Source organism: Chinchilla lanigera, unplaced genomic scaffold, assembly GCF_000276665.1.
Source record: "Chinchilla lanigera isolate Chin_1 unplaced genomic scaffold, ChiLan1.0 scaffold00070, whole genome shotgun sequence".
Classification (NCBI taxonomy): Eukaryota; Metazoa; Chordata; class Mammalia; order Rodentia; family Chinchillidae; genus Chinchilla; species Chinchilla lanigera.
The window spans coordinates 8,945,179-8,964,643 of NW_004955471.1; the positions used below are offsets into that span (position 1 = coordinate 8,945,179).

At 41.2% G+C, this 19,465-nt stretch overlaps 1 protein-coding gene across 6 annotated transcripts in view; it reads right to left on the bottom strand.

Moving 5' to 3' along the window:
• Rxfp1 (relaxin/insulin-like family peptide receptor 1) overlaps nt 1–17,838 on the bottom strand; it is a 102,111-nt gene extending 84,273 nt beyond the window's left edge. For 5 of the 6 annotated variants that reach the window (XM_013522861.1, XM_005400937.2, XM_013522859.1 and 2 more), the window contains exon 1: nt 17,530–17,838. In XM_013522861.1, the coding sequence (XP_013378315.1) occupies nt 17,530–17,587 (58 nt within the window). In that variant the 5' untranslated portion in view covers nt 17,588–17,838. The remainder of the gene's footprint in view (nt 1–17,529) is intronic. The other variant, XM_005400938.2, reaches the window with a different exon arrangement.
• Between the last annotated feature and the right edge of the window lie 1,627 nt (nt 17,839–19,465).

Genomic DNA, 19,465 nt, shown 5'->3' on the forward strand with positions numbered 1-19,465 from the left:
AAAGACTGATGAAAACATCCATGCAGATTACTCTGCAAGGGAACAAAAATCTCTGCTTCTGGTAAATGAGTCTAAATAAAGGAACCCTGAGAATGAGGTCATATGAAGAAGGCGGGACTGGAGGTGAAGGTTGAAGCTTTAGAAGTGACTTGGAAAGTCAGTCAGGATTGAGTCATGCTATGTGAGTGTTTGAAGATTGACCGAGGACAATTAGAAGAGCAAAGGTATAAAAACAAGGGGCACTGTGAAGAAAAAGAAGAAAAATAGATGCAAATTCTGGGAGACATTTTGACAGATCCTTAAGTCCAACAAGTAGCTTTCCTCTGGTGTATTTCTATGACAACTTTTGCAACATCTTGTCTTTGCAAAATGTGTGCTTCTGGGTTCATATTAAAACATAGGTCAAATCAGACACTCTGAAATTGAGGAATATTCCATTCTACACAATAACTGACTCTCATTCTGCTAATTGCATAATATCCTTGTGTCTGGATTCAAGGAGATTATGTTGCTGTTGCTGCTCAAGGTCCTGTGTGATCCTGGGTTGGGACACTGGGGAAAGATGAAGATGGTATCATATGAGGTCTTATTCTATCAGTGTTAAATGTGTTGCGTTTAGGAATTGTACAGAGGCTCAGAGAATGTAATTCTTAGGAGATACATATTGAAATACTTAGGAATACAGGGGCGCAATGTTTGAAATTTACTTTCAAGTCATTCAGCAAGAAAAAAATATGTATATGTGTTCGGTAGGGAAGGTGAGAGAGATGGGGAAATGCTCCCAATACGGAGAGATAGGCGAAGGGTCTGGAAAAGTTCATCTTCCTACTTTTGTTATATTTTTGTGTGTTTTAAAAACTTCAAAATAAGGTTTATAAAAAGCTTGGCCTCTGTCTCTGTCTCCTTCCACCCCGGGGATCAAACCCAGGGTCTTGCAGTTTACCTTTGCTTTTACCTTTTTATCATTTACCTATCAGGAACGAGCTAAAAATCTCCTTAATCTTTTGCAGAGCATCTCCCGACTTTCCTGATTGCCTCCTAATGAATGTACCCAGCTGTGGGCACTTATTTTGGTTGTTTGACTTCCTTTTTCTGTCTGTGCTGCCACCTCAAATTAAGAGTGAAGCCTAGGATGGGAGGTGATTGCTAATTTCGGTCACAGGGGAAGCAGTGAGGAATGGTTTATAGTCTCCATCTCAGGTCATACGCTGTCACTGCTGCTGCCACCTGGGCTGGTGGGGGCAGCCTGTTGCCCCATCTATGTGCGTTGGTTCACCAGAGCAGCAAATAGGTTGGATGCACCTCCGTGGTAGGTATAAGGGTAAACCGTCCCTCCATTCCTCTGGAATTGAATTATTAAACAGAGCAGACCTAGATTTTGAAAAACCATACCCCCTGACCATTTTGAAAAACATAGCCCTTCTTTTTAAAACTTCCTTGTTCCCTGTTGACCCTTACAATTCATTTTGCACCCTCTTATCTTTTCCTCTTTTCCCCTCATCTCCCATCTGCAATCCTTTTGCAAGTGCTGGAGAGTCTTGTTCATGAGTATCCTGACTTTGTCAATTCTTCTCCTGGCCTTTTCCCCAGCACATGAGCCACTTTCCTGCCCAAATTGTAATTTTCCCTCACTTGGACTTCTGGCTTCCCCTTTGGTCTTTTGTTAGCCTGTTGTCCACCCAGCAGACAGGGGATCTTTCAAAACTGAGTTAGACTGGACTCACAGCACCAACCCCAACACAAGAAAGATACGTAGCACCACCTAAACAATACATGACCACAAAACCAGCGTTCCAAAAAAAGGACACCCCAAAAAGAACAACCCAAAGATTCAATGAATTCAAGAGTTGACTCTTCAAAAGAATAGACAACTTAGGCAAATCCATAGCCAGCCAACCTAACCAAAAATAGAGAGAAAAGATTCAAATCCATGCAATTAAAAATGGAAACCATGAAACTGCAGTGGACACTACTGAAATAGAAAATATTATTAACAGCTACTTTGCAAACCTGTACATCAATAAACTGGAGAATGCAGAAGAGATGGATAGATTCCTAGAGGCATATGAATTAGTAAAACTGAAAAAAGATTTAAAAACCTTGCCTAACCCAGTAACTCACAATGAAATTGAAGCAGAAATAAAGACACCTACCCATAAAGAAAAACACATTTCTGGATGTATTCACTGCTGAATATTTTAGTCTTAATTTCATTGATTTCTGCTCTGATCATTATAATTTTCTTCTTTGTACTAGCTTTGGGTTTGGAGTATTCTTTTTTCTAGGATCTTGAGTTGCATGATTAGATTATTTCTTTGAGCTAACACTATTTCTGTGAAATGGGTATTCACTGCTATAAGTTGCCCTATTAGGACTGCTTTCATAGTGTCTCTTAAGTTCTGGTATGTTATACTGGCATTATCATTTAGTTCTAGAATATGTCTTCTTTCTTCTTTGATTTTTTTCTGTAACACATTGTCCAGTTAAGATTGTATTTACTTTCCATGCATTTGCATAATATCTCTATTTTCTTTTGTTGTTGACTTTTAGTTTAGTTGTGCTGTGGTCTGATAGTATACATGGTATAATTTCAATTTTTTTACAGTAAGTTCAGCTTACTTTATTGGCTAGCACATGGTTTATTTTGGAGAAAGTCCCATGCACTTCTGAGTAGAGCATGTATTCTGCTGTTGGGTAAACTCTGTAGATATCTATTACATTCACTGGAGGTTTTTTTTCAACTTTCATATTTCTTTGTTGCTTGTTGTCTAGTGCATCTATTTGTGATAGTGGGGTACTGAGGTCCCCCACTAGAGTTGTGTTTCTTTTTATGTGATTTTTTTATATTCAGGAATACTTGTTTTATGAAGTTGAGTGTACTGTTGTTTAGTGTATATATGTTAATAATTTTTACCTCCTCCTGTTAGATCATTTCCTTAACCAATATATAGCGACCTTCTTTGCCTCTTTTGATCAGATTTGGCTTGAAGTCCACTTTATCTGAATGCAGGATAGCTACACTTGTGGTTTTGGGGATTTCCATTGCATGGGGTATTGTTTTCCATACTTTGATTTTTAGTCTTTTGAACTTGGGAGGGGGAGATTAAATGTATTTTTTGCATAAAGAATACTGTTAGATTTTGTTTCTTGATCCATTCTGGAAGTCTGTTTTTTTAAGGGCTTAAAATACTTTACTCCAAGCTCTCTTTGCCTTTAAAATTTATTTTAAGAAGTCTGCTGTAATTCCAGTGGGTTTATCTTTATAAGTAATTTGTTGTTTTTCTCTAATTGCTTTTATAAGACTCTCTTCTTACGTTGGACACCTGGGATTCTGACTATGATGTGTTATGGGAGATTCTTTTCTGATTGCGGCTATTTGGGGTTCTATATGCCTCACTTTTCTGTATGTTAAATTATTATCTCTTACTTTGAAAGTTTTCTGGTATTATTTTGGTGAACATGTTCTTCATGCCATTTGTGCTTTGTTCTGATTTTTTACTAATTCCAGTTAATCTTAGATTAGTCTTTTTGCATCAGCTAGGAAGTGTTGGACCCACTGTTCATTCTCTGTTGTTTTTAAGTTATCTCTTATTAATCGGTCATCAACAACAGCCCTGTCTTCTAGTTCTCACACTCTGTCTTCATGTTGGTCACTTCTGGTGCCCCTAATTTCAATAGAAATTCTCCTGAATTTGTACTTGGAATATTTTCATGGACTCTAATTCTTTCCTATGCTGGTCAGTCATGTTTTGCATCATCTCATGTAGTTCTACTAGATTTTTCTTAGTGCCTTATGTAGTCTTGTTGATCATTTTATTTGACTCAATATCTCTTTGCATATATTTTCTACGAGTTTGCCAAATGCTTCATGTTGTGTTTTGTTATCTCATAGATGTCATCGCAAATCTTTCAGAGGGAGAGATTTTGTTTTCCTCCCTGTCAGTCCCCATGGATCATCTTAGGCGGGGTTAGGAATGTTTGGAGCCATTTTGTTAGCTTTTTCTAAGATTTGTATTGTTAAAAATTTGTCTGGTTTTGAGGTTGAAGCTCACAGTTACTTTTATATATTGTCCTCTGGGCACAGCTGTTTGCCTTTGCCTTGGTCCTAGGGTCCAACCACCTCCATCTACTTCGGGTGGGAGATTGTGGTACACTGGGTCCCGTACTTAGCTCTCCAGGAATGGGTCACAGTATTCTTAATGACCCCCTCACAATGCAGATATTGGCATCCCAACAAAACCAGTGAGTAGTAACAGCTCTGTCACCTTGGCTATAGTGATAAAATCAGCTTCAAGTACTGCATCGAGTACAGAGCACTGACAAAACCTAGAGTCAATAGTGTACCTCTCTGACCCGCAGAAAAGAGACCTGTAGTTATAGTATCAATACCAAGGCAAACCAAATATGGACGTATTGTTGACTTACACCAAATGCAACAATTTGACTTCTACTAAAAATAGAATGGTGTTCAACAGCAGCGGTGTAAGGCCAACTAGCTATTAGAGATTCTTAAACTTAGTAGTGATGCTAGTAAAAGTGGAGGGGGTGGGGGGGTTGGAGAAAGAAAAAAAGCAGCATTTGAGCAATTAATCAATTGGATATTAGAGGAAGGGAAGAAAAGTGAGTTAGGGGGTGGTACAGCAGAATGAAAGGAAAGCAGACAATGAAAGAACAGTTGCAGGAAAGAGCAAACAAAAAGAAGAAGAGATACACAGAGAACAAACTATGGGAAATGAATTGAAGATAAGAATAAAGAGAGAGATGTTGAAGGCGGAAAAGAGAAAAGAAACTAAAAGAGGAAATGCAAAAATGGAGAAAAATCTCAACCTTCCAAAAAAACTCAATGAAATAAAAATGCAAATAATTAAAACAGTAAAATCAAATAAAGACTGAGTAAAAAACATTCCCATGTTTTTGAATGAGTGGTTTCCATCCAAGATCTGTCATCCTAGGTTCCAGGGAGTCACAATCTTTTTCTGCCTAGCTGAAAGCCGACAGGCTTTTGAGGTGAACTTTCTGCACTGGACCCCCACTATCCATTCCCTCTCACACTGTGTTTAGTGGCTTACCCAACATATGTCCTCGCTCCCATTGGTACATGGAAAACACCATCAGCTCTCTGGTTTCTGCTGGTTGTAGGCCATGAGGTGCGTGTTCACGTGGACTTTTGTACTTAATGTTGAGGGTCACAAGGTCTCATTGCTCCCTTCTCTCTATGGTTGTTGTCCTTGTTCAGGGTCAGGTCAGTGGGTTAGTCCTTGCCTTTGCTGCCCCATGTAAGACTAAAGCAAAATGTGGAGGTGCATGGAGTTGGTGTATGGTGTCGCCTGTGTATGCATGTTGGGGTCTTCTGTGGCCCGCTTTGTCACTGGCCCGAGGTACCATCCAGTACTGGATGGTACCTGCTTGCTTACACCAAGAAAGTGTCACCACGTGTTCAGAGTGGACCTCCTTGCTTATGTGTGGGGTAAGCTGGCCTCCAACTCACAGCAATTCTCCTGCCCCAGCCTCCCAAGTGCTGAGATTACAGGCATGCACCACCATTCCCTTCAATGGCATGAATTTTAAACCAAACTACTCTGAATTTGTAAATTTAAGTGCCCTATCATTTTATGTAGGTGTCATAAGCTATGAGTTTGGTCCTGGAAACATAAAATTTCATTTTACACATCTGAAATTTGTGACTCCCAAAATATAAAAAGTTTTGTACCATATATTATACCAGTCTTGATATGCTTAAAATGGAACTAAAGTGTGTGTGTGTGTGCATACAGTTGTTTACAACACTTCCTTCTACCCTCAAGCATCATGACAGAATGTGAGCATTGCTTTCCTAACATTCTTCCCTCAGTCCCCACAATTCTGTTTTCTGAGCAAAGAAAGGGACAAAACTGAGAGTTTAATTCTACTGGAGAAAATGAGAGTGGAGCCTCATGTGGTGGAATATGCTTTCAGTCCCAGCTTGGGAGACTTCAGGCAGGATTGCAAGTTCAAGCCCAACCTAGTGAGATTCTGTCTCAAAATAAAAATATAAAGAAAGGGCTGAAAATATAGCTTCAGCTAAAGGGCACCCTGGGTTGGACACTCAGTCCTAGGTGAAAAAAGAGTAGAAAACAAACTTCATCGAGTGAGAAGAATGTGTGTAGCCAAGAAGCCCGGGGTGAGGCGCGGGTCTGGCGTGGGGTGGGGTGGCGAGGAGAGGAGCCAGAGTGAGTATGATGCTCCTGCTCCGTGGCAGAGGCACTTTTTATGTGGAATGAGTAGGAGGTTCCTGGGTACCAAGGAGCCGCAGAGAAGAAGAGAAACAAACTTTGTGTGGCTCATTAAAATGGACTATTCTTTGGTCTTTTCCAGATCCCTGAGTAAATCCATTCAGAGACAGGATGACATGTAAAGACTTTATAAAGCTCACACTTGCGTCATCCCTACCACACACCCTTAGTCTGACGCCAACCAATGCTCTAGGTCATGGGTCGCTGGGTGATTTCCCTGCAGCCTCTCTCTCCAAGGGCTTGCTCTCTACCCATAGACACGGTCTGTCCTCTTTCCCTACACCATGCAGCAGCATTCTTGTTTCTCCTTCCCTGTAACACACAAACCTAAGTGCTGTTCTTCATCCATATTGTGTTCATTCATTCATCCACTCTTGTCTGTTCAGCCTTTTATTATAACTATATCATAGGCAAAATATTGAAGAATATAATAATGATGCAAAGTTTGGCCTTGACCTTTCTGTTCCATTTCTAATTTAATAATTCTAATCTGTGTCTATTTGCATTTGTCTGCCATAGATTGTGAACTCCTAGAGGGAAAGAAATGAGATTATTTAATTTCTTTGTGTAGCTCTTCCTAGTTGATGATTGCCACGGATTGTGAGAGTAATATTGAACCTGCTACAGATGCTAACAGAAACTTACAAAAGATGTCTAAGAGCCAATAACACAACAAAAAGCTTTGTAAAGGACTTTCTCTCCCATTAAAATGGCTTTGATGGACGAATGATTGGTCACATTCTTTCAGGTCAAAGCTGGGGGTGAGTGCTCAGCTGTCCAGAGCCGTCATTGAAATTCAATAAATAAAAACAATCCTTTTTTTCCCAAGGAGCTGAAATTGTTGTGCTGTGAACGCACAAGATCAAGGGGAGGGCTTGCAATTAGAAGGGCAGAAATAAAAATCTAAATTTAACTTAGCCAAACTAAGCCGTTTCTCTTGTTCTTAACCCAAAGGGAGAGGTGAAATAGAGGGTAATGGGAGCTAACAGAAGGGTGGGTGATGACATCTTTTTGTCTAAGTTTGAAATGTGTGAGAAAGGAGAAACATTTACAAAGCAAGAGAGAGTTTGCAATTTCCCACAAATCAGCCAGAACTGAGAAAGTAAAAATGACAAATCCTCTGGACCACTGAGAATGAGTCAAACATTTCTAGTTTGCTCTGGGCAAAATAAATCTATTAAAATATCAGGAGGCTAAAGTGATCCACAAGTGTAAGAGAAGAGAATGAAGAGGAAGGACAGCACCAGAGGTTTTATGAGTGATGGGAACAGTGGTGGGTTGTGCTGTGGCTCAGAGCCAGGACATAGTAAACCTGTGAACTTAGTTATTTTCATTCATGCAGATTTGTAGTATGTAACGTGGATAAAAACATCCAAACTCTCAAAAAGCGATAAAGCCACCTTACCTGATTCATATATTGTGCTCAAAATTTGTCTGTTCATGTGTTTTTGCATTTTTTATGATATCATTTTTTGAGGAGGTTCAGGGTTTCTGCCCTAAGACACACCCCCAGTGTCTTTTAATTTTTTATTTTGAGACAGGGTCTCATTAATTTGTCCAGTGTCACACTTAGTTGCCCAGACTAAGAACAAACTTGCAATCCTTTTGCCTCAGTCTCCCAGAGTACTGTGTCTGTAAGTATGCACCACCTTGCCCAGTTTATTCTATAATTTAATCAGTCCTGTAAAGTGAGAGTTAACTGTCTAAATGACTGTAAGTACAGAGACCTGGAAGGCCAGTTTCTTTATACACTGAGGATCAGGTGTTGGAATCAGTGCATGCAACACTGAAAAAAAAAATCAGTTAAAAATGCTCAGGAATCGAGGTAACTGCAAAATGAAAGAGAGCTGTAACCTGCTAGTAGTGTGTTTAGTAGGCAACTGTTTTCTATGGAAACTTAAATTTGTGAGGAGGGAGTTTTAGGGAGGTGTCTTACTTTTTGCTCATTGCTGAGACAAAATACTTGGTGCCCAAAATTAAGGTAGGAAAGATTTATTTAGTTCAGAGTTTGTGGATGTTTCAGTCCATAATCAGCAGGTTTCAAAGCAGGGTAGCATGGCAGAGGGGCACCGTTTATGGGAGTGGAAGACAGCAAAAGCAACACAGCAAAAGGAGGAAAAAGGTAAGCTTCTTTCTACCCCTTTTATCTTTTCCAAACTTCTGGTATTAGGGTGGTGCTAATCCAATCATTGGGCTGATCCAGTAATCACTTATCCTTAATAGCACTAGGCAATGAACCAATCACAAACTCTAGATTCAGTCACCTGTGAAAAGCCTACCCCTCATGACCATGATGCAGTCCAACAACCGATGCAGTCCTTTTTTCCAGCAGAAACCTCCCAAGCCCAGTCTTTACCGTGATTCTCTGTGGGGACATCCAGACAAGAACAGTAACATTCTGCCTCTGGCCCCTGAAAGACTCATGTATACTTCTTTATGCAAAAGGCATTTGGTTCATCTCTAAGATTTACAAAAGTCCTAATAGTTTCAGTCTTGCTCAAAAATCCAAGTCCCGAGTCTCCTCCAAGATGTAAGGCAATCTCTTAGCTGTGTGCCCCTATGCAAATTTGCATTCCAAAAGTCACAGACAGGAATGGGAATAAAGCAAGTCCAAAATCCAGCAGGGCAAATATTAAGTCCTGAGGTTCCTTGTTCAGAATCCAAGTCATTCTGTGACAAATTGTGAGCTCCAAATGGCTTGAGTGACTCTGCTCCTATGGCATTTTTTTGTGGTTATAGCTCCCATGGCTTCTCTCTTGGGCCTGCTATACTCCCTCCTTGCAGGTTTCCTCAGATGATCCATCTTCCTGGCTTTTCCAAACTTCTGGAGTCTCTACTGCACCTTTGGCTTCACCATCACAGCTTTGCAAACTGCCCTTTCAGGGACATACTGCCTGGCCTCCCAAGACTTCTGAATTCAAGTTGGAAGCCTTTTTAACCCCACAACTCTTGGATTCTGCAGGTACCTAAAACCAGCACCACATGGATGATGCTATTGAAGAGAATGAAGCTCTGCTATTGGAGCAGTAGCCAGGCTTTCCTTTCTCTTGACTATAGGGGTCAAGTGCCTAGATCACTGGGTACTCAATCTAATTCTAAGGAATGAATTCTCTAGGTTTCCACCACTGTAGAACGTGGTGAGGCCCCTGCCATTCTGGAACATAGTGCTCTGAGGCTTTTTTCTCAAAGCAAAGTCTTTCACTTTTACAATTTTGAGGCTGCAAAGCATGAAGTCCTGTTGCTTCTTATGATGCTCATGGGCCACATTTTCTATTGTCCTGTTCATTCTCAGCAATCAAAGTCTTCTCTGCTCTATCTTTGCAGTGTACAGCTCTAAAGGAGCTTCTTTTCTGACCAAACTCACCACATTTTAAAATCATTTCTGTGGGCTCTTTGATTTTGATTCTCAATATAAATCTGGCTAAAAACCTCCCACAATAGCCATGCCACTGCCCCAACATTTAGACTGTCTTGAAATTTCTTTTACCACATTAATTAGTCCACTGCCCTTAATTTCAGTCTCAAGCAAAGTCTCTGGACATGAGCAAAGTTAAGAAAATCTTTCTGCCAAGCCATAACACACATCAGCTGGAGTCCAACAACTGGTGCAGTCCTTCTTTCCAGCAGAAACCTCCCAAGCCAGTCTTTCCTGGCAGGATTTCTATCAGCCTTCTGGTCTTATGAGATCTGACCAAAATCTCCCATTCAGAACAGGCTAAAGGGTTCCAGCTCTACTCTTTCAGGTGACATCTGCAAACCTTTCCAAACTCTTTCCACAAACCATTCCCAAAGGCTCTTGAACCACATGGTCAGGTATAGTCACAGCAATAGCCCCACTCCCAGTACCAAATTATCTCTTGGTTAGTTTTCTCTTGTTGCTGAAACAAAAATACTCAACACACAAAGTTAAAGGAAGAAGGTTTTATTTAGCGTATAGTTTGTAGAGGTTCCAGTCCACAATGAGCTGGTGCTAAGGCAGAGCTGCACATGGCAGAGGAGCAACCATTCACGCCAGTGGAATACAGCAAGAGCAACAGAGCAAAAGGGGGGGGGAATCAAGACTCTTTCTGCCCCTTTTATCTTATCCAAACTGCTGGGATTAGGACGGTGCTAATCCAATCGTTGGACTGATCCAGCAGTCACTTACCCTTAATCCCAGTAATAGACAGTCACAACCTCTATCCTGCCCTTTATGACCACATGAGTCTCTGGGGGACATAGAGACCTGAACCATAACAGGAGACGAGGTGAGAAGAAATAAGAGTTTGGATTCCAAGATTTTGGATCAAGGGAAGAATGTCTCTCTCTCTGTGGGAATTTTGATAAGACTCACAGTGAGACTAACGAAAGAGTGACTGACCACGAGAGAAAAGGTTTTAATTACGCAGAAAAAGTGCTAGAGAAGAAAGGTGAAGTGGCTCCTTAAATGGAAACCAGTATGGGGACCTCGTGGAAGCCAGGAAAGGAAATGCTGTAGGGCTTTGCGTGGAGCAGCCTGTGTGGAGGAGAAGAAAAGGAGAAACAGCGTCCACAGTCCAGTCAACATTGAAGGTGCAGTTGGCCAGCTGTGGAGGCGCTTGTCTGTAATCCCAGCACTCTGGGAGGCAGAGGCAGGAGGACTGCAAATCTGACCACACAGTGAGCAATTAGCAAGATTGCCTCAAAAATAGAAAAATAAAATAAAAAATAAAAATTAGGGCCCGCAATGTAGCTTAGTGCAAAGGCCCTGGGTGCAGCCCCCAGTAGCCCCCCAACACACACACTGCTCCCCTCAATATTGAAAGAGGTGAGAAAGCAATCAGGGAAAATGATTTAATTGCTACCTACTCATTCCATTTCAATGCAGGGAACCCAAATGCAAAGACATTGTCACCCTGTGTGACCAAGAAGAAATCACACTGTCATGGTCACGGATTCTTCACCAGGGTGGGATTCAATGGCATCACATCGTCAGCTGTCACTGCCTGGGGCTGCCTTGTCACACAGCAAGGGCCCCACAAGTCAGCAAACTCACTACCCCTCTGTGGAATCTGTGTGCTGGCCTGCGCAGAAGAGGAGTGTGCAGAGGTAGGTCTAGGGTGAGCCTGATCCCTGGGAACAGTGCCTCCGCTGTCCCTGCTCCCTGGCAGGAGGTCGCACAGACAGAAAGGGTGTTTCTTTTTGGTGGAGAGGAAGGAGTAGAAGAGAGGTGACTGAGAGATTCTGATTCTCTACCTATTACTACTGAGAAGCTGGCTCATTCTGCCGGCCACAGCATCACCGTATAGTGGTGCAAAGTCTCACCTTCAGCCTGGAGTTCACCTTGGAGAGTGGCTGGATTTGTGCTGCATTTTAGAGGTGCCTGGATCACTTGGGGCATAGCTAGGAGCATGGACTGGAGAGGGAATGTTCTCAGGGTGGACCTCCACTGCATCCGGATCTCCTCTGTTGTTTTAAAAGCCTCTTCCCAAAAGGCCTATGCAAAATTTCAATTGGGAGGTGGAGCAAGCCCTTTCTTTCCTGTGTTATGAGCCGGATCTGAATGTTCATATACTAGGCACTTAAGTGCAAAATGATTGCCCTAGGTTAGTCTGTCAGTCAAGTCTTAATCTTTGAAGCTAAGCTTTCCTTGGATAATACATTTTATAACCTCAGTCTAGGTGTTTTCTACTTTAAAACACTGTTTTAAGTTTCTGATACTTCCTGCGCCTTTGTGTTACACATGCAGTTCGGACATTCACATTTAAAAAGCGGCAGAGTAATAGAATGAGATAAAACAGCCTTAGTTCTTCCTTCCTGTGGGAAAAATGAGGGCGCTACTCTCCATACTCTTTATATTTCCTTCTAACTCAAAGAAGTCTGATTTTATGCAGCTAGAATTTAAAAAGTACTTAAGAGACATAAGTGGAAACTGCCTAGCTAGATAGCAATTCACTCTAGGCTCAGACATTAGAAGGAAAAAAAAAAAAGGAAACCGTGTATTTTTTCCCAAGTGAGTTAGATAAGAACAAAAGGGAGAGGTGATGAGGAAGCAGCAGCCTCACTACCTGTTTTAGTAACAAAAGAGTTCTTTATATTTGGGTGGTCTCTCAGGTCAGGTGCGCACTCAGTCTTATCACAAAAAGCAAAATCAAAAAATACTGAAAATCTCTACCATGTTGGAAAGGGATGGTCCCCGCTACTGAAGAATACTCAGCTCACCTACTGTCCTGTTTTGCACCCTCATCATATGGCTGGGTCACATTTGTGTGCAACAGGACACCTGGGTGAAAGGGAGACCTGGAAGTGAGCTGGAAAGAGACGCTATGGGAGAACCTGTGACTTGCGCCACTGGAGGAGACCCGAGGTCCTGGGGAGGTTGAGAATCATGATGAGGGACGTAGTGGAGAGAGTCCGGAGTAGGACTGTTAGACACAAGCTCTCCATGTGCCCTAGAGCAGCTGGTGAGAGGGCCACGAGAGCCCCTTCCCACGGGTGAGCTCAGCGACATTTTTTGAGAGCATTGATTTTTATTTCAGAAGGATGTATTTATTATCACAGAAGATTAAAGCAATAAGGGAACCCCAGTTCACTCAGGAAAAACTGAAATAACTATAAAATGAAGGGAACAAAATACCAAATATCCAAAATCACTGCAATATAGTTGTTTAATTGAAAATACTGATCCCCAACACAAGTAACGGGTGACATCATTTTCTGCTCTCCTGTTTTTCTGCTTGGCATTCATTATTACGGCAATAGAAAATAAAACCAAAATCCGAATTACCCGCAGCTTGCCCATGCTTATTTTGGAGGAAGAAGAGCATTCTTGCTCTGACCCGGGTGACAGTTGAAGCCGAGAACTGAGGTTGAAAGGGTCCTGGAAGATGGCACATCACACAGGGACCAGAGCTTTTGGGATGAGAGAGAACTAGGGAGCAGGGAAAATACCTAGGAGGAAGGAGAGGCGAGCTATGCAGGGATGAGGCCAATAATTACTGGTACTTGCTGTACTGATAGCTCAGTGTCAGGTGCTACAAGCAAAAACGCTTCCCAGGTGCCACCTCTGTGTCCAACTTGTGCACAAATGTATCCTAATGCATCAGCTGCTGCTGTATCCTGATGATATATGCAAAGCCTATAGTACTGGCGCACATGAAGAGAGCCGTAAACCTAAGCATGGACTGTCTCACTCTCTTGGGATGGGGACAGCCCCTGCCAGGTGACCGCCTGAGGGTATGGGCTTTGAGACCTTGGGCTTGGCATTATTTTGCTTCATATGTTTTTCATTAGTGCATATTAGCTAGCAGATGAATAGGTTTTGTCTTGACAGACTGGTACATGCACTTAACCTACCTTAACCATTTTGGGTGGTCAGTATATTTTTATCACTTAATTTCTGAAGTGGAGAGATACCTAATTTGACTGAAATACAGTGGATTTGCTCTCGGTATCTTTACTTATACATTTTATGGCTTTACAATTTTAGAATGTTTTGGACTGAATCATGTTTTACTAGCATAGTTTTTTCAAGGAGACAGACCTGGATTCAAATATTCTTTAACAATGCTTTTTGGAAGACAGTGTCAAGAATGCTACCTCATATGTCTCACTTTCTGCTTCTTATCTTACAAGGTAAGGGTATCTCATAGTTTTAAAGGCACTTAGCCTGGAGCCTGGGCCATAAAAAGCTCTCAATAAGTGGAAAATATAAAAACAAACATATATTTAACTATACAGCTTGAAATAATTAGGTACTCCACTCCAGGAACTCCAGGCACTTCAATCTAAGAAGTTTGTCCTGATGTTTGAAATTATGATTGTGAATCTATTTGGTTCTTACACGTAATAATCTGCTTCCCTTTATGCAGATGGTGATGTATTTGTACAGATCTATTAAGTTTCTTTCTACTTGAAATCATGCTTTCAAATTCATAGCAAGAAAAAAATAGCATTGTTATCAAGCTTCAAAAATATATAAACTGGAATACTGGACTCTTTTGTAGTCTGCATTTTGGAAAGTTTACTTTTCTGTCTTTTTGAAGTGGGCTAATGTGGTTGGATTACCGGTTCTTGTCAAGCCAGTGGTCTCTTTTGGGGTCTTCTCTTCCTTTCCCTGTCTTTAGAGACATCTGGAAATAATGCCAGCCCTGGGGTCCAAGGTAAAGACCAGGGGATTTGGGATGAACCCTGGGATCTGCTAGAACCTCAGCCGCTGGGGCGGCCCTTGGCAAGGCACTAAATAGGATCAAAGTTATGCTTGGGAGCTTTCTCTTTCCTCCTTGGTTGCTTGCTGTCTGTCTACCTGAAGTATCAAATAAACCAATTGTTTTGTTAAATGATATTGTTTAAGTAACAAGCAAAACATTTGCTGGTAAGGATTTATGATATACCTCCTTCTGGATTGTTTTTAATTTTTAATTTTGAAGTAATGATAAGATGCAAGGGGTTGGAAGAGTACTATAACAGGTCCTCATGTACCATTCAGCCATCTTTCCCAAGGTGAAATCTTACATAGCAATAGTACACTATCAAAATTAAGGAATTAACCTGGCACCATGCAATTAACTTGACTGGAGAGGACTTTTTAAAGAATGAAAAGTGTTGAAGGCTAAAAGGAAATAGTTTCTGAATCTCAGTGTCCCACCTCTGTGTTATACCTTGGTCTCTGCATTTGCTCAGTGAGTGGTAATCCTGGATCACCTTGCTGTCTCCTCCACTCCGTTTGTTCAGAGTAGGGGTTGTGGGGTAGTCACCCGCATCCCTGTGCTCAAGTTCATGCACTCAGAAGGTAGTTTTGGTTAGCAGAATGACTAATAGCTTTGTAAATTTCAAGGCTCTACTGTTTGTGCCAGCTGTACCAAGAATGGCCATGGTCTAGGGTATAGTGTATGAACCAAAAGCCTTAAAATCTCAGCATGAATTAGCTTGAACCTTGTGATAAGTTACTGAATATCCTTGGGTCTTGCATTTCTGGTGTGCGTCTTTGTGTTTGTGTAATAATTGAGAAGATCAAGGAGGCAATTTTTGTGACAAAGAGCCAGGTATAGGAGCTCTGGGTGGTTGGGAAGGTAAAGGATTCGACCGAAACTTTACAAACCAAGGCTCTGAGAGGGTAAAAAGTTGGAAATCATGGAAACGAATACATGGCGGCACAGGCAAGCACCTTCACGCAGGCATCATCCGTGGTATCTCATTGCTTGTGCCAGGTTACAGAAGAGTAGTTAAAAAGAAGCAAAGCAAAGCAAATAGTCAGTACCCATGGGACAGTTGTAGAGGCACAAGAATTTGTCCTTCTGTGTGATCGTTGATGTGCTGTACTATGTGAACAGGAAATCCTCTCTCAGGCAAGACCCAGGTGCTGGGCTACACTAGAGGTGGGCCAAGGTTGTGGGGTGCTAGTTGTTATTTAGGGGTCCCTGCCATGTGTTCCCCCAGCCCGATGCCACGTCTACACCATGCATCCTGCGATCTTGCTTGGCCGACCCTGGGGCAAGTGCTTGGGTTTTCATCCACTGTGCAGGGTAGGAGACAGTGAGATTTCAGAGCACTCAAGTACTTATACTGCTTCATCAAACTTCCTTTTTAATAAGAAAAGATTCAGGGTCCTGACATCATCATCATCATTTTCTATTTCTGCTCATGAAAATACTTTCTCATGAACCAAAGAGGACATGTTAACATAGGGTTTTTTTCTCTGACCCAAAATGACTTCAGTAACACACTAGCCAAAATTGCTTTTCAACCTGCCCAGAAAACCTTCTATAGACCCTGAAATCTTCACACTAGAAAGCCCATTTTAAAAATTTTCCTTTGGCTTATTCAGTCTATTCAAAATTTCACTGAAATGAAATAGGGGATGGTAAAATTTGCTATTGATTCACAAGGCTTTGGGTTGTAAATGTCAGGCACTCTGGTAGCTTAAACACTGGGTTATAATTAGAAACATTCAGTTTTTGGTGCTGATTTGAAGTTTGACTTTTTCCCTCCCTTTACAGAAAATAGGAATATCAAAAATCAAGATTAGAGAGGGAGAAAGCTAAGACTAGCATATCTCTTGGAAATTTGAGGAAGTTGCACTGATTTTGATACAGTCTCCCACCTTTGACTGAAAAATGAGATGTGTCAAAGGCACAGAGAAAGAAATAAAGGGAAATAAAGTCACTCTGTCACTTTGGTACAGTACATGCTATCAGTATTAAGAGACTTAGTGTTGAAAGTTACCTGGAGCTATTCCTCAATAGAATAGAATATTGTAAACAAAACTTTTGCTAACTTTTAGGGCCTGGAGGAAAACAACTTGCTTATAAGATCTAAATTTGGTGAATCTCACATTCCCAGAAATGTAAGGTATTAATGGTCCTTAGAAAGTTTCTTTGCTTGATTTTGCCTTTCTCCATTCATTACCTAAGCAACAAGAACATTTCATTTCTACTTACATCACACAATTCAAATGAGGCTTGATGCACAATGCTTCTTTCCTTTGAATTAAAACAAGATTTCTGAGGGGGCTGGGGATTTAGCTCAGCGGCACAGCACCTGCCTGGCAAGCGCGAGGTCGTGAGTTTGATTCCCGGTACCGGAAAAAAACCACAAAAAAGAAAACCAAAAAAAAAAAAACCAAAAAAACCCAAACAAACAAAAACAAAAACAAAAAAAGATAGGAATTAAAAAAATAAAGCAACATTTCTGAATAAACCATGACACAAAGAGAAAGCAGAATTTGTCACTATAGATACAAGTAAAATGTCTCTTTTGATCTCCTTATGTGTCCATGACGCCTTTTGCTCCTCATAGCACAGGGAGAGCCTTCCCTAAGCAAAGAGTTTCTGCCTGCATCTGGGTGTGGATGCGCACCTGAGGTACCAAACACCAGAGGAAGGCAAAGCTGCGAAACTACACAGAAATGGAACAAATATCATGACTACCCCACCTGTTCTGGTGAACACGGTCCCTGGATGTGGCATCTTTAAGGACTGTAACTCTTTCAGTACTACAGTATTCCTTAAACTATCTCTACAAATCTGTTGTTCTAAAGCATAGGTTTACATGACATATTAGTCTTGATTAAATATTATGACAAGATAGTCCAGTATTTCAAACAAATACAATGAAGAAATATCCCAGAAGAATAATTCTAAAGTGAGATGACAATTTTATCAGAAAATATATCTTAGCTTAAGAGCATAAATGTAAGTAATGAACATTTATGCTGATTGCACGTACTATACAATTATACTGCTTGTGATGATTTCACACAATACTAAGGAATACAAAATTAGATGCCAAGAATACTTACAATACTTTCCCATCATTAAGATGTAGATGAAGACAGGACCAGATGTCATTTCCTCCATTCTGATCAACTGATTAAGAAGATTGAATAAAATTTGGTCTTGGTTTCTGAGTCGGATGCAGCTCACAGTGGTTGCCTGCTATTTCTGTCTGCAGTCTTAGCAGCTATAAAGCAGTCCTCTGTCCTATTCTCCCTCTCCCTCTCTCCCTCTCCCTCTCTCTCTCCCTGTCTCTCCTCTCCATGCCCGCCTCACTTTTCCTTTCTCTGTTGCAGGATCTCTCCTCTCAGGCGCACCTTCTCTAAAAGTCTCGGTCTCAGTATGCTTCTTCACGCAGATGCACACACACGCACGCACGCACGAACCAGGCAGAGCTGAGCAGCGAGCAAAAGTTTCAAACAGAGCTCACAGGCTCTCCTTTCGCTCTGAGCATCTAGTTCCTATGTGCTGTGGCACTCTCCAGATAAGGCGAAATGTCAACACAGAGAGGTGTCTGAAATGATCAAAGTCCCTGGACTAGACAGAAACGGTGTTGGTGATAGCTCTCAGCTAAAACAAAAACAAAAAATGACATGGTACTAGAAGAACAGAACTACACAGGGTAAAATTCCTTTGTGAAATTAACTGTAGGGCAGGAATTAGAGAGTAACTATAGCACTCTTTTATTATCTGTGCAGATTTGAGTAATACGATATGACTCAAAGGAAAATGTGAAGAAAAAAATCTAACGTTCTTTTGAACTCCTGAATTTTGCTACATTTGTGACCACGGCATGCAATGGAGCAGAGTCTTTCTGGGTTTGGATTGCAGGGACCTTGCCCCTTGAGAGCTGGGTAGGTGCTGGGCTGACCCTGGCTTTCTGGAGGAACTCAGTGATCCAGAGAGACGGCTGTGATAGTTAGCACACAGAAGCTAGGCAGAGCTTGTGTCTTCCACAACAGCTCTGGGGTGGTCCTATGCCACTTCTACATGGCAGCCCTCAGATGGCGATGATTTCTGTTACTTGACCAGCAGAGGGGAAAAGCACACAAATACAAACAATATTCCTATAGAATGCATTTTAAACCAGGTTATATAATTCTTACTTTGTCATTGATAATGTATTTCCAGAACAAATTGGTAGCCTCTTGGCATGTCTGTGAGGTTTATGCTCGCTCCTTGTGGATTTCACCGGGATGATCTGTTCAAATGATATTTCCTTATATCTCTGACTTCAATTTATTTTTAAATAAATAAATTAATTCTCTATAAAGAGAAATTTGTTACTGGAATCACGACGAATCTGTATTCATTTAGCCATAGCTTTACTGAATAAATCATTTAGGACACTTCTTTTGGTAGAGATGCTTGTGGTAAACGGAATGTAAATGCCTGTTAAATGTTCAATGTTTTTACTAATGCTCGAAATGTTTTAAGGTGATTGTGGAGGTGGTGAACAGACTAATGTTTCAGAAATACTGCTGAGAAATACTGAAGGCACCACGGGGCACAGGAAGCCCATTATCTGAGTGGTAACTCATAGAAGCCTCTCAGGGATGAAGCTGAGGCTCTCACTTTGGGAACTGTTCCCATAGGAAGCAAGTTGCCTATGCAGAGATTTTCAGAGTTGTTCTGATGTTACTGTGCTGGCTTTGCAGACTTTGACGGAGCGTCCACCACAGGTGTACACATCAGTGAGGCAGTATCCAGGAAGCACTCTTAATGCTGTGTTTTTAACCCGCTCAAACTAGTGCAACTTTTCAAAACGACTTCTAATTTCATTAAGAATAGAATAGATTTTACTGAAACAAATATTTATTGGAAGGAATAATTTTTGTATTGATTTTCTCAGGATGCCACTACTTTCTTGTATTTGGCAAAGGCACAGGACCTGGAGTTTGGTTTTATGTAAGTATGTGCTGGTGGGAAAAAACCCACAAATGTGCACAGAGTCCCCACTTG